This window comes from Eumetopias jubatus, unplaced genomic scaffold, assembly GCF_037043125.1.
Source record: "Eumetopias jubatus isolate StellerSeaLion01/CBP00866 unplaced genomic scaffold, mEumJub1_p1.0 scaffold_4, whole genome shotgun sequence".
NCBI lineage: Eukaryota > Metazoa > Chordata > Mammalia > Carnivora > Otariidae > Eumetopias > Eumetopias jubatus.
The window spans coordinates 44,684,929-44,697,848 of record NW_028274810.1 but is presented as its reverse complement, the minus strand read 5'-3'; the positions used below and the strand labels follow the sequence as shown (position 1 = coordinate 44,697,848).

Below are 12,920 nucleotides of genomic sequence, written 5' to 3'. Positions count from 1 at the left end.
AAGGAATTCAAATTGGCAAAGAAGAAGTCAAACTCTCTCTCTTTGCAGATGACATGACACGTTTGTGGAAAACCCAAAAGACTCCACCCCCAAATTACTAGAACTCATACAGAAATTCAGTAATGTGGCAGGATACAAAATCAATGCACAGAAATCAGTTGCTTTCTTATACACTAACAATGCAACTGTAGAAAGAGAAATTAGAGAAACGATTCCATTTACAATAGCACCAAAAACCATAAGATACCTCGGAATAAACCTAACCAAAGAGGTAAAGGATCTATACTCTAGGAACTACAGAACACTACAGAAAGAAATTGAAGAAGACACAAAAAGATGGAAAAACATTCCATGCTCATGGATCAGAAGAATAAACACTGTTAAAATGTCTATGCTACCCAGAGCAATCTGTACCTTCAATGCCACCCCGATCAAAATTCCAATGATATTTTTCAAAGTCCTGGAATAAACAATCCTAAAATTTGTATGGAATCAGAAAAGACCCCGAATTGCCAAGGAGATGTTGAAAAAGAAAAACGAAGCTGGGGACATCATGTTGCCTGATTTCAAGCTATATTACAAAGCAGTGATCACCAAGACAGCATGGTACTGGCACAAAAATAAACATATAAACCAATGGAACAGAATAGAGAGCCCAGATATGGACCCCTCAACTCTTTGGTCAAATAATCTTCGACAAAGCAGGAAAAAATCTGCAACGGAAAAAAGACAGTCTCTTCAATAAATGGTGCTGGGAAAATTGGACAGCCACATGCATAAGGATGAAACTCGACCATTCTCTAACACCACACACAAAGATAAACTCAAAATGGATGAAAGACCTCAATGTGAGACAGGAATCCATCAAAATCCTACAGGAGAACATAGGCAATAACCTCTTTGACATTGGCCACAGCAACTTCTTTCAAGATACATCTCCAAAAGCTAGTGAAACAAAAGCAAAACTTAACTTTTGGGACTTCATCAAGATAAAAAAAGCTTCTGCACAGCAAAGTAAACAGTCAACAAAACTAAGAGGCAACCCAGAATGGGAGAAGATATTTGTAAATGACACTACAGATAAAGGGCTGGTATCCGAGATCTATAAAGAACTTCTCAAACTCAACACCCAAAAAACAAATAATCAACTCAAAAGATGGGCAGACGACATGAACAGACACTTCTCTTAAGAAGACATACAAATGGCTAACGGACACATGAAAAAAAATGTTCATCATCATTAGCCATCAGGGAAATTCAAATTAAAACCACATTGAGATACCACCTTACACCAGTTAGAATGGCAAAAATTGACAAGGCAAGAAACAACAAATGTTGGAGAGGTTGTGGAGAAAGGGGAACCCTCTTACACTGTTGGTGGGAATGCAAGTTGGTACAGCCACTTTGGAAAACAGTGTGGAGGTGCCTCAAAAAATTAAAAATAGAGCTACCCTATGACCCAGCAATTGCACTACTGGGTATTTACCCCAAGGTCACAGATACAGTGAAAAGAAGGGCCATATGCACCCATGTTCATAGCAGCAGTGTCCACAATAGCCAAGCTGTGGAAAGAGCTGAAATGCCCTTCAACAGATGAATGGATAAAGAAGATGTGGTCCATATATACAATGGAATATTACTCAGCCATCAGAAAGGATGAATACCCAACTTTCACATCAACATGGATGGGACTGGAGGAGATTATGCTAAGTGAAATAAGTCAAGCAGAGAAAGTCAGTTATCATATGGTTTCACTTATTTGTGGAACATAAGGAATGGCATGGAGGACATTAGGAGAAGGAAGGGAAAAATGAAGGGGGGGGAATCGGAGGGAGAGATGAACCATGAGAGAGGATGGACTCAGAAGAACAAACTGAGGGTTCTAGAGGGCTGGGGGGTGGGGGGATGCGTTAGCCTGGTGATGGGTATTAAGGAGGGCACGTGCTGCATGGAGCACTGGGTGTTATACGAAAACAATGGATCGTGGATCACCGCATCAAAAACTAATGATGTATTGTATGGTGACTAATATAACATAATAAAATAAAATTAAAAAAAATAAATTTAGGAGTAAACAGCATGTTTATGGTCTTTAAAACTATGGGACAAGAAGAAATCACCTAGAAGCATACAAAAAGAGAAAATGCACCCTGGGCATTCTCCAAAATTTAGACTCTAAATGTTAGAGATTGGGCAGAGGAAGAGGAGACATGAGAGAGAAAGGAGGAAAACCAGAAGAGTGTGGTATCATGGAAGCAGAAGAAAATGTTGCAAAACAAAACAAAACAAAACAAAACAAAACAAAACAGTGGCTACATGTGTTGAAGAAGAATAAGGTGAGAAAGAGAATAATTCTCCACTGGAGGAGCAAGAGAGATGTTCTCAGAAATGTGGGTAAAAAGGTGTTTCCCAGAAGTAGTGTAGATACAATTCCAGTTGGTGTGGGGTAACGAGAGGACAGGAGAGAAGAACGTGGAGTCAGTGCCTAAAGACAACTCTAGTAAGGAGTTTCTATGAGAAAAAGCAAAGAAATAGAGTGGTATGTGGAAGATGGTAAAAGGGTCAATGGAGGCTTCACCAGTTTTTTACACAGGGCTGATATTTAGGCATGTTTGTATATAGGCGGGAATGGTGGAAGAGGGACAGGGGACAATTTCATAGCAAGGTCCTCGAGGAGCTACAGCCTCAGACAGGACAAGGATTCCCCTTCCTTGTGAGAGCAGAGGAGGCAGAGCCCATGGGGTAAAGTCACCAGCTTCTCTGCGTCTCAGCTTCTTTGGAACAGGAGGCTGCTGAAGAATGTTTTCTATGGGCTAACCTCAACAGTACTCCAATTCTCCCAAGCTCACCTACATTATCAAACACAGTTAAGCTTTCCTTAACAGAAGACTCTTAAAAAAGAAGTGTAAATGTTGAGTGAATAGGTCAAAGAGAAAAGACAAAATGGCATGTGATTCACTTGCCCCCAACTCCTGGGTGTAACACTCTTAGGATCTGGAGGTGTTTCCTCTAATATAGCTGCACTTTCAGGGGATGCAAAACAAACAGTCCCTCCTGGGCCATGGTTCAGCAGTGAGTCCCCCTAGATATATCTTCTCTGGGAGGATGGAAATCGCAAAGGGTCTCAAGGCAATATTCTACATTGGAGGTTTTCCCTTTCTTTGAAAACTCCTATTCCTCCTTTCATCCTAGCAGAAGCAGTGCTCTGTGGTCCCTCTCCTCTTAGTCTCTTATATCAGAGGTGGAGTGTTTATTCTTCTTTGGCTCATTTATCTCAAGAATCTTGTCAGAAAGATGATGATTTTATTATAATCCTAATTACTTTATCCTCATTAAGACAAGGTTTATGAATAAAAATATAACTGATCATATTGAGCAGTAAAACATCATTTTGAATCATGATACATTTTGAGTTAAAATAACTCTGATAGCCCAAAAGATTTGACTTCTATTTTTTCCAAAATAGGGAAAAAAATGTATCTGCTGATATATTTTCCACCCCTGAGGTTAGAAAATCACAAACGGAAATTTATAAAATAGTTTCTACAAATGATTACATTACCTACATTTCCACCTTATAGGATCATATGTGATCAAATAAAATCTGTGTGAAGAAACTTTGAAGACTATAAAGTGCTATTATACATGTAAGAACAAACCTTAGAATATTTACCTAGGTACAATGAAACCTAACAAGCATCAATAAAGAGGCTTTGAGAATAGAGATAGGAAAGTGCACATGTGATAACCCTATCAGTTGAGGATTTGGGATCCAAGTACTGCTGGAAGTCACAGCAGAAAAGTACTTATTTGTATATCTCAGGAGCAATGATAGCACATCAAGGAAGAACAACTCTTGAAACCAGTGCTGCTCAAACTTTCATTTGCCTGAATGCCTTGAGGATCTTGTGAAAATGCATATTCTGATTCTGTAAGACTGGGGTGGGGCCTGAGATTCTGCCTTTCTAGAGGAGCTCCCAGGCAATGCTCCTGCTGTTGGTCCACAGACCATACTTTTGAGTAGTAAGACTCAACTCTAAGAGGTTGGCTGAGGGGTGAGCCAAGTATCACAAAAAGAGGACTGGGTAAGATATAGTATCATGAAACAGCCAAGAAGCCTGACAACAGAGATCCCTATTAGAAAGAGAGATTTAAATAAGACACATGTGTCAAGGTCTTAAGCTGAGATTCAAGGATGGGAAGAAAGCAAGAGGTATGGGGTGGCCTGGGTTAATGAAGCATCAGCAGCTATATGATGTTCTTCCTGAAGGATTTTTTTTTTATAACTCGAAAGAGAGGAAATCCCTTCAGGAGGAAGAAATCAGCCACTTGAAAGAAGGACCAAACAAGCCATCAGCAATTAGTCTTTATGAACCAAGTATTTAGGTGTTCCTAGATTTTGAAAGCATAATGTATTTCTTAAATGACAGACTGTCATGAAGAATTCTTAGACTAACTTATCACTTAACACTCAGACTATGACTTACCATAGGTCTCGTGGTCTAAGAAAGTGTCTGGTAGTTCTAGGAAAAAACACAAAGGGCAAACAAATCTTTATTTGTGGGATTCATGATTCTGAAGCTCCATACCCATCTCTCTCTGACATAAAAATTATAGTTCTTAGACTTTAACACACAGAATAATATAAGGTCTGTCGGACTAGCTGAACAGATACTTAACACTCAAAGTCACCAATCATGAACATTTAATCTTAGGAAGTCCAAAAAAAATGTTGCACGAAGTTCCTGGAGGTAAGAGGTTTGGGGTGGGGGAATAAAGCTGTTAACGCTTCCATTTTCATCCACGCCCTGTACCAGGTGATATGCACAGTCTCAGAAAATTCAGCACCAAGAAATAAGATGCTTTGTTTACTTTCACTTTATGTTTCTGCTTTGACCTCAGAAGATGCATTAGTCATGAAAAACTTAACACGCATTAAATAATCTCAATTACATACAGAATAACCAGTACAGACTAGAGAAAAAGGATGTAATTCGAATTCTGCCGCCACACTTGAACCACATTACATGTGACCTTTTGCTTTAACGGCAGCTTGCACATGATAACAATTAACATAGCCTATTCAATTTGGAAGATATAATTTATGGGGTTTTTTTGGGGGGGATGGATATGGCAAGTTCCATAATGAACAATTATAGCACACTAAGGTTTTACTGCTCAAATAATCCCATACATATTGAAACAAAAACATTAATACTTTCTATGAACACTCCATTCTCTGGTACTTGATCACACTTGGTCAAGTCATTAAAAAAGAATTCCCACCATAGAGCCAATGGGCAGAAATTACAACACTTGGTCTAAGCATCGATGCTTCTCATCAATCTAACAATAGTAAATCATGGAGAGTCAGAATTGGGATAAAGACTCTAGGGAAAGTGAGCATTTGTAAACTGTGTTCACTTGGGAAAGATAATGATAATTAAAATAGCAACCAATTTTTGAACACTTACTGTGCACTAGGTGCCATGTTTCATTTACATATTTCTTTTAATATTCACAGCATCCTTTGCTGTAGTCATCATAATCAATTCTCCTCTAAAAATGAAAAGCTGAGGTTCCCAGAGGCAATGTGAACCTTAGGGCTAATCTTTGCTTAGAGTCACCACCCTGCTAGTAAGCAATGGATCTGAAATTCAAACTTAGGTTTATGTAGCTCCCAAGTCCACTCATAACCAGTACAATTTCCAGCCTCTGATACTAGCAAATATATCACAAAAATAAAGATTATTCATAAAGTTTTTAGGACACTCCCCTCATCCCCTACCACATCCCCTTTAAAATAGCAATTCTGGGCCAGATTCATTAGAATGATAAGCATTATCTCATTTCCCAGCTTTTGCCTCAGGAGCATATAGTTTTCAGAGTCAACATTTGAAAAGCCAAATAAAGCCTCTCAAATGTGGTAAGAATGGCCATCTCTCACTGGTTTTATTAGACTTAAAAGCATGTACGTTCAAGGCTGAGTACTTGAGAGAGAAAATTAAATGTCAAAACCCAATTATCAACTGCTTCATTCCTGTTCCTGGGCCCTAAGTAACTAGACTTGCCTTTCATATGCCAAAAATAATAAAAAACAACAAATTAGAGGTTTGTAGCCATATTTTAAAAAAATCACGTCACAGTGGTTTTTGTAAACGGCCCAAGAGTGTACTGTTCTAATCAAATGCGAGCTCATACGATAAGTGCTTAGCCTCTGCCTCAAGCTCCCTACTCTGATCTTCCCCAACTCCTCCAGTTTTATACACTAATGAACTCCATCTGTAAGCTCAGGCCCATTGGAATCGGTGCTGGGTAGGGCAGGAAGCATTTCAGTAATCTCAGCCCCAGCAGATGGAGAAGGGAACTGGCTACTCACTGTTCTATAGGTGCTTTACAGACATAGTTAAATCCTCAGCAACTATACACCATAGGTGTAATTATTCTCATTTTACAGATAAGGAATATGGAAAATCAGAGTGTTGAAAGTACCAAGTTTGCATAGTCTTAATGTTAAAAAAAAAACAAAGCAAACAAACAAAGCAGGACCTAGGTGCTGGTCTCCCATTACCCAGACTGGCTATCATACAATATAATTTTGACTCCTTCTTCCTAGAATTTGCAACGAGTTAAAAGATCCAAGTTCTCTCTCTCTCTCTCTTTTTCTCTTTTGGTGTGATCAGTTCATAAGATGGTTGAGCCAGACTTCTGTGTAACCTTATGTTTTTTTCAAAAGCCGTGAGAAAGTTGTGAGAACATTCATATGTCATGCAGACTGCCATATGGTGTATACAAACACCAAAGCCAACTTATTTTGACCCTGGTAATAGCTGGGAAGACTGGAATCTCAAAGGAGATGAACTCCTGGATATGCATGCCGCCTACTTATGTCTAGTCCTGTAGCATCTGTATATAGTTGGAGATGGGAACTACTGGACTACAATTCCCAGTCTGATTGCTGTGCCTTTTACCACCTTTATTCCCTTTAGTCCTTTTTGCTTGAAAGGTACTTAAGGGGCTAAAGATTGGTTGGAGTTAGGGATGGAGGAGGGAGTAGCAATGAGTGGAGCCAGGTTGGAAATTGGTGAGAGTCATGTTCTTGCTGTGTCAGTCTTGAATCTTATTAAAAAGAACCAGGTGTGCCTGGGTGGCTCAGTTGGATAAAGGTCCACCTCTTGATTTCGTCTCAGGTCATGATCTTAGGGTCATGGGATAGTGCCCTGCATTGGGCTCTGTGCTCAGCAGGGAGTCTGCTGGGGAATCTCTCTCTCTCTCTCTTCCTTTATCCCTCCCCGACTCTCTCTCTCAAATAAATAAAGTTTTAAAAGAAGAAGGAGAAGGAGAAGGAGGAGGAGGAGGAGGAGGAGGAGGAGGAGGAGGAGAAGAAGAAGAAGAAGAAGAAGAAGAAGAAGAAGAAGAAGAAGAAGAAGAAGAAGAAGAAAAGAAAAGAAGAAGAAGAAGAAGAAAAGAAGAAGAGGAGAAGAAGGAGGAGGAGGAGGAGGAGAAGAAGAAAGAAGAAGAAGAAGAAAGAAGAAAGAAAAGAAGAAGAAGAAGAAGAAGAAGAAGAAGAAGAAGAAGAAGAAGAAGAAGAAGAAGAAGAAGAAGAAGAAGAAGAAGAAGAAGAAGAAGAAGAAGAAGAAGAAGAAGAAGAAGAAGAAGAAAGAAAGAAAATAAGAAGAACCAGGACCCTAGTCCTACATTCAAGCTCAGCGTCACCAACAGTCAGTCAACCAGATATTATGCTTCTCTTGATGTGAGGCAATGGAGATCATTACAGCAAACCTAGAATGTATTCTGGTCCAAAATATTTAACAGGAATCCACCAATCTTTTAGATTTAAAATCTAACCTACACTTTATAGGAAATAAAGAAACAATGTAAATGATACCCCTGGGAAGGAAACAAACAAATCCAGAAAGTGAGATATTTTGCAGGACAACTGGCAGGACATGTCAGTATTAGAAGAAAAAGGGACCTTGCTAATTAGAAGATTAGAGACTTAAGGGACATAACCACCAGATACAAGGTTTTGCCCTGGATTAGATCCTGATTTGGACAAAATGCTATAAAGACATCTATGGGACACAACTGGGGAAATCTGAATATAGAATAAATATTAGATAAAATTAACATTTGTTGAACTGGAAAAGTGGAAATTGTTTGCCAAAATAAAGCAGGTAGCAAACAACATGTAAAGCAAATTCTTATAAAAAAATATTACAGATCTGGAAGGAAATATGAGAAAGGTTGTATATATGGGTGATTGTATCTGTGGTACTTTATTTAGTTTAATTTTACTTTGATATATTTTCTAACGTTCTACAATGTGCGTAAAGCTGCTTTTATAGTAATAAAAATATTTTAATTTAAAAAAGAATTAGGTGTTAAAATGGAAGTGCATGGTCCCTCCCACAGAGCCAGTTTTTTAATACTCATAATACACATCTAGTCAGTAGATAATCAGGAATAAAACCCAAAGACTGACATTTTTCAGTATGACCTTAACTACTGTCCACCCCCTGGGTTTCAAGTACTAGGGGTGAGTCCCAGCATTCATGCAGCCTTAGCATTTCTGCTAGCTCCCTGTGCTTACCCACTGTGTTGGGGCCATCAAATGGAAAACCCGGGCTTCTGCCTTAGACTCTTAGCCCAAGGCTGCATTTCTTTTCCTGAGCTCACCTGGCTGGCTTTGGCCTTGAGGTCCAGCCTTAACTCCCGGCAGCCCTAAAGACTGGATCCTGTTCTCAGGACTCCAACTCTTTGACTTGGACAGGTCCGAATATAAAAAATGCTCAGAGTCACAATGCTGCCATTTATCTGAATTTCCAACACCTTCTGGTGGCCAGAACGTTCACTGCTGTGTCCTGCCTGCCAACCTCTGGTGTGATTGCCTACTCAAACTGTCATACTCAGTATACTGCAAGGAACTAGGTGGCTGGCCATGTAGAGTCAGCCACTCGAGCTGCCATCATTTCTCCCTCTGTCCTGCTTCACTAATCCCTGCTACAGAGACCTGGCAGTCTGCAAACACAAGACAGATGTGATACAAAGCCTGCAGCATCTGAGAAAGAGCCAGTCTTGCTGAAGGGGAGAGCCGGAACCAGGGTTGTGTGCACAACTATGTCCATAGGGTCATTATTTTTTCTCGTTCTTAATTTAGTTATTCATTTAGCAAGGATTTATTGACCTCTTGTTTGCTATCAAATACACTGCTAGGCACTGAGACTACACAGGTGACCAAAGGAATCCCTGCCCTCATGGAGCTGTTGGTAATACATCGGGATGAGAGACTTTAAGCAAATAAGCGCACCAAGAGCTATTTACTTCCAAATGCAATGGGACAGGTGCGATGAAGGAAGGATGAGGACAAGAAAACAAAAATTTAAAGGATGAGTAAGAGTTGGCATGATGGTCAGCAGTCTTGGCAAAGGAGACAGGCTGGGCAAAGACCCTACAACAGGAAGGAGCTTGGCCACTCTGAGGAGCAGAATCAAAGCCAGCACGGCTGGAAGACCCTGGGTGAGAGGCTGAGTGATGTGACGTGGAGCTAGAGAAGCAGGAAGGAAGGCAAATGGATACGCCTGACTGCCATATAAAAGGCCCAGGTTGCGCCCCACTTAGATGCCCTTGTAGAAATAATGCTTGAGGTCTGAGATGGACCTGAAGCCACTGAGTATCATCTGGAACCTTTTATGTTCTCCGAAAGAAGAACGGCAGTTGAGTCTAAAATGGTAACAATATTCTGGGTATCATGGTCAAGTACTGAAAACAAAATAAAAATCATTATTCTATTCATGAGTAACCTTTTTTGAAGTTCTAGCAGCCACAATTTAAAGAAACTGTAGTGGAGTGAGGGAAGGCCCAGGGAAAGTCAAAAGAGAAAGGGTCAGAAAATGTGGTCCAGCATCTTTCACAAAAGATAATGGTGCTCAAGAAGGTGCAGGACTGGGGGTCCCAGGCACCCCTCACAGGGGCAGCCTTGGCAGGACAGGTTGCGCTGAAGCTATGTAGGCTGGGGCCGGGGGGTTAAAATGGGTGAGGTCTATGAAATCAAAAGCAACAGAAGATTACAGAGAAGAGGAAGTTGAACACTTTCAGTAATTAGAAATAGTGTATGTTTTAATGGAATGTAGAAGCCTTGAAAACTCATAGCCTGAAAAAAATACCTTTCAGACCAATGAGAGCAAGTTCTGCTTTCTGCTTGGCCACAGCTTGGTCAGAGAGACCCTCAGTCCCTCTGTGGCCTGCGTCACATTTGCTGTGTCTGTCTCCTCATCTGTAAAATGGGATAGAGTGTCATCACGGCGCTGTTGTGAGAAATAAATGACATGATACTGAAATGTTCACTACAGTGTCTGTCACTAACAGTCGGTGAATGTTAATACCCTTCCTTATAGAAATGGGAGCTCCAAAAGATGCTGGCACATGAAAATAAAATAGGTGGTAAGCTGTGATTAATAAAGAAGAAATTATTTTCTAAATCACTGATATTTCTTGAAATAATCTGAACTATGGAGAAAATTTATGCACCTCAAAATACACCCAATGGTATTCCTTCTAAAACCACAATATTTCAGTAGATGATCACTGATATTTATATATGGCCAGAGTCTCACCACACTCTTTTAGAATCACGACCCAGACAGTTTCGGCCAAGGCTGTTTCAATGTTTACTTACTTGATTGTATAGGGGCTTTTGCCACTATGATGGACATCCTCCTCTGCATGCATCCATATACATACATGGACATCCTCCTCTGCATACATGCATATATTTTCCAGGATTCTTGAACTCACTTTTTTCACCTGTTCCTCCCTCTGATCTTCTCCTCAATTAACTCATCCTTCTTCCAGGTATTCAGATATAATCTGTCCTACTTTTAAATTCTCTTAACAGATGTCTTGAATGCTATAGTGTAAATTAGTGTGATGTGCTACATATTTTAGAATAAAACTGAATACCTTATCCATATTTGTATTAACTACATTTTGAAAGACCCAAAGAAAAGAAACGTAAAGCATAAATTCCTTGCAGAAGTTGTGGCATCCAAATGATGTATGACAGACAAAGGGAAGTAAAGAATAGGTTTGACAATAATTGTGCCATTTCTGAATTCTTCATGCAATTACCTGCTACACCTATTTATAAGTCATGTCACATTTCCCAACATATACTATTGTCTCTTTGTATTTGTGACTTAAAAAAAAAAAAAGCCAGCCCCTCTGTGCCCAAAAAATGACCAAGTTCATTGAATAAAGAAGGTCCACATGATATCAACTTAAGTAATTTCATCCTAAATATATCCTTGCCTCTAGAATTCATCTCCTTTTTCCAGATCAACACTATCCTTTGAATGAGGAAAGGTGCAATCTCCTTCCATATCAGCTTCTGCGATACATCATAGTGATGTGTGGTGGGGCAAGTGAGAAAAGGAAAGGTAAAAATTAAGTAGAAGACAGAATCTAAAAGTTGCACATAGAAAGACAAATTTGAGGGGTGCCTGGGTGGCTCAGTCATTTAAGTGTTAGACTCTTGATTTCAGCTTAGGTCATGATCTCGGGGTCGTGAGATTGAGCCCTGCATTGCACTCTGTGGTCAGAGCAGAGTCTGCTTGAGATTCTCTCTCTCCTCTCCCTTTGCCCCTCCTCCCACTTGTGCTCTCTCTTTCTCTCTCTCTCTCAAATAAATAAATAAATAAAATCTTAAAAACAAAAAAAGAAACATAAGCTTGAAAATCTCAAGTCTGTGGAAAATTGACATCATTGCTTATACAAATTTTTGCACTGTGTTTTGGAAGAGGGAGGTTGTAGAAATGGTGCTTGTAATATTTATGTACTATTTTAAAATAAAATAGTTTTGTATTGTTTTTATTCATTCAACCAAAATTTCTTGAGCACCTGCCCTGTTCTAATAGTGTAGCACTAGGGCCACAAAGAAATAGCAAGACCCTGCCTCTGCCTTTGAATACTTTATGCTCCAGTGAGGATGAGAATTTTACTATATCTCTTGAGGCAGTGACAATATATAAGAGTCTCATCATTATAACATATGGGGAAATTAGATGTTTGAAATACAGAATCTGGAAGTTAGCAACTTTGGGGATTCAAATTGGTCTACTGGCATAATGGTGTAACCCATGTTTGCATGTCAGCATAGGCAACGCCAGAATTGTATCAAGGTCCATAAGACTAGAAAGCTGATTAGATAAAGAAATGGCATTCAACAAACCAACTCATTCCATTCCATTACCTTAAGCATATTTGGGGGTGGGGCAGGTCTCAAGAGCAATGAGGCAGTCAGAGTTCAATTTGTCCCATGAAGTAGGTTAGGCAAATTTGTCTGGTACCAAAACACTAGTCAGTTCCCAACCTTCAAGAGACATCTGAAGGTTGGTCTAAAGATCACTTCACATAGACTCATCTGCCTTTAGAGAATATCCAATGATGTTTCCCCTTGTAAAGGTCAGAAGTAAAAACAAGAGCCACACTTTAGTCCAGATAGTGCAAAGAAGAAAAAGAGCACAAGTTGAATAAGCATAAGCTACCAAGGATGTGATATACTGAATATAGGAAAAGATTAAACAGTCACAAAAGGAAACTGAGGGGTTCTTTCTTTGATAGTCATTGACCCGTAACAGAATCCAATCACCACACACAGAGGGAAGAGAACCATGATCCTGAATGAGAAACAAGAAAACTTTGGTATGATCAGTGGCTGGGGGGGGGGGGGGGGGGGGGCGGAGGGAAGAGAGAGGAAGGAGAAAAATAAAGACAAAGAAATACAGAGAGATCATTGTATATGCACAGATAAACTCTTAATAGGACTTTTTGGGAATATTTTTCCATCTTTATTCTAAATAGCTGTCACACCACAATGCTATATTTCATTGTCGTTGTTGCCATGGGGTTTAGAATGTGTG

The 12,920-nt window shown here is 39.7% G+C and overlaps 1 protein-coding gene across 1 annotated transcript in view; it reads right to left on the bottom strand.

Moving 5' to 3' along the window:
* SLC44A5 (solute carrier family 44 member 5) overlaps positions 1–12,920 on the bottom strand; it is a 284,363-nt gene that overhangs the window by 186,363 nt on the left and 85,080 nt on the right. Inside the window, exon 3 of the mRNA XM_088022845.1 lies at positions 4,488–4,523. Within this exon, the coding sequence (XP_087878971.1) occupies positions 4,488–4,523 (36 nt within the window). The remainder of the gene's footprint in view (positions 1–4,487; positions 4,524–12,920) is intronic.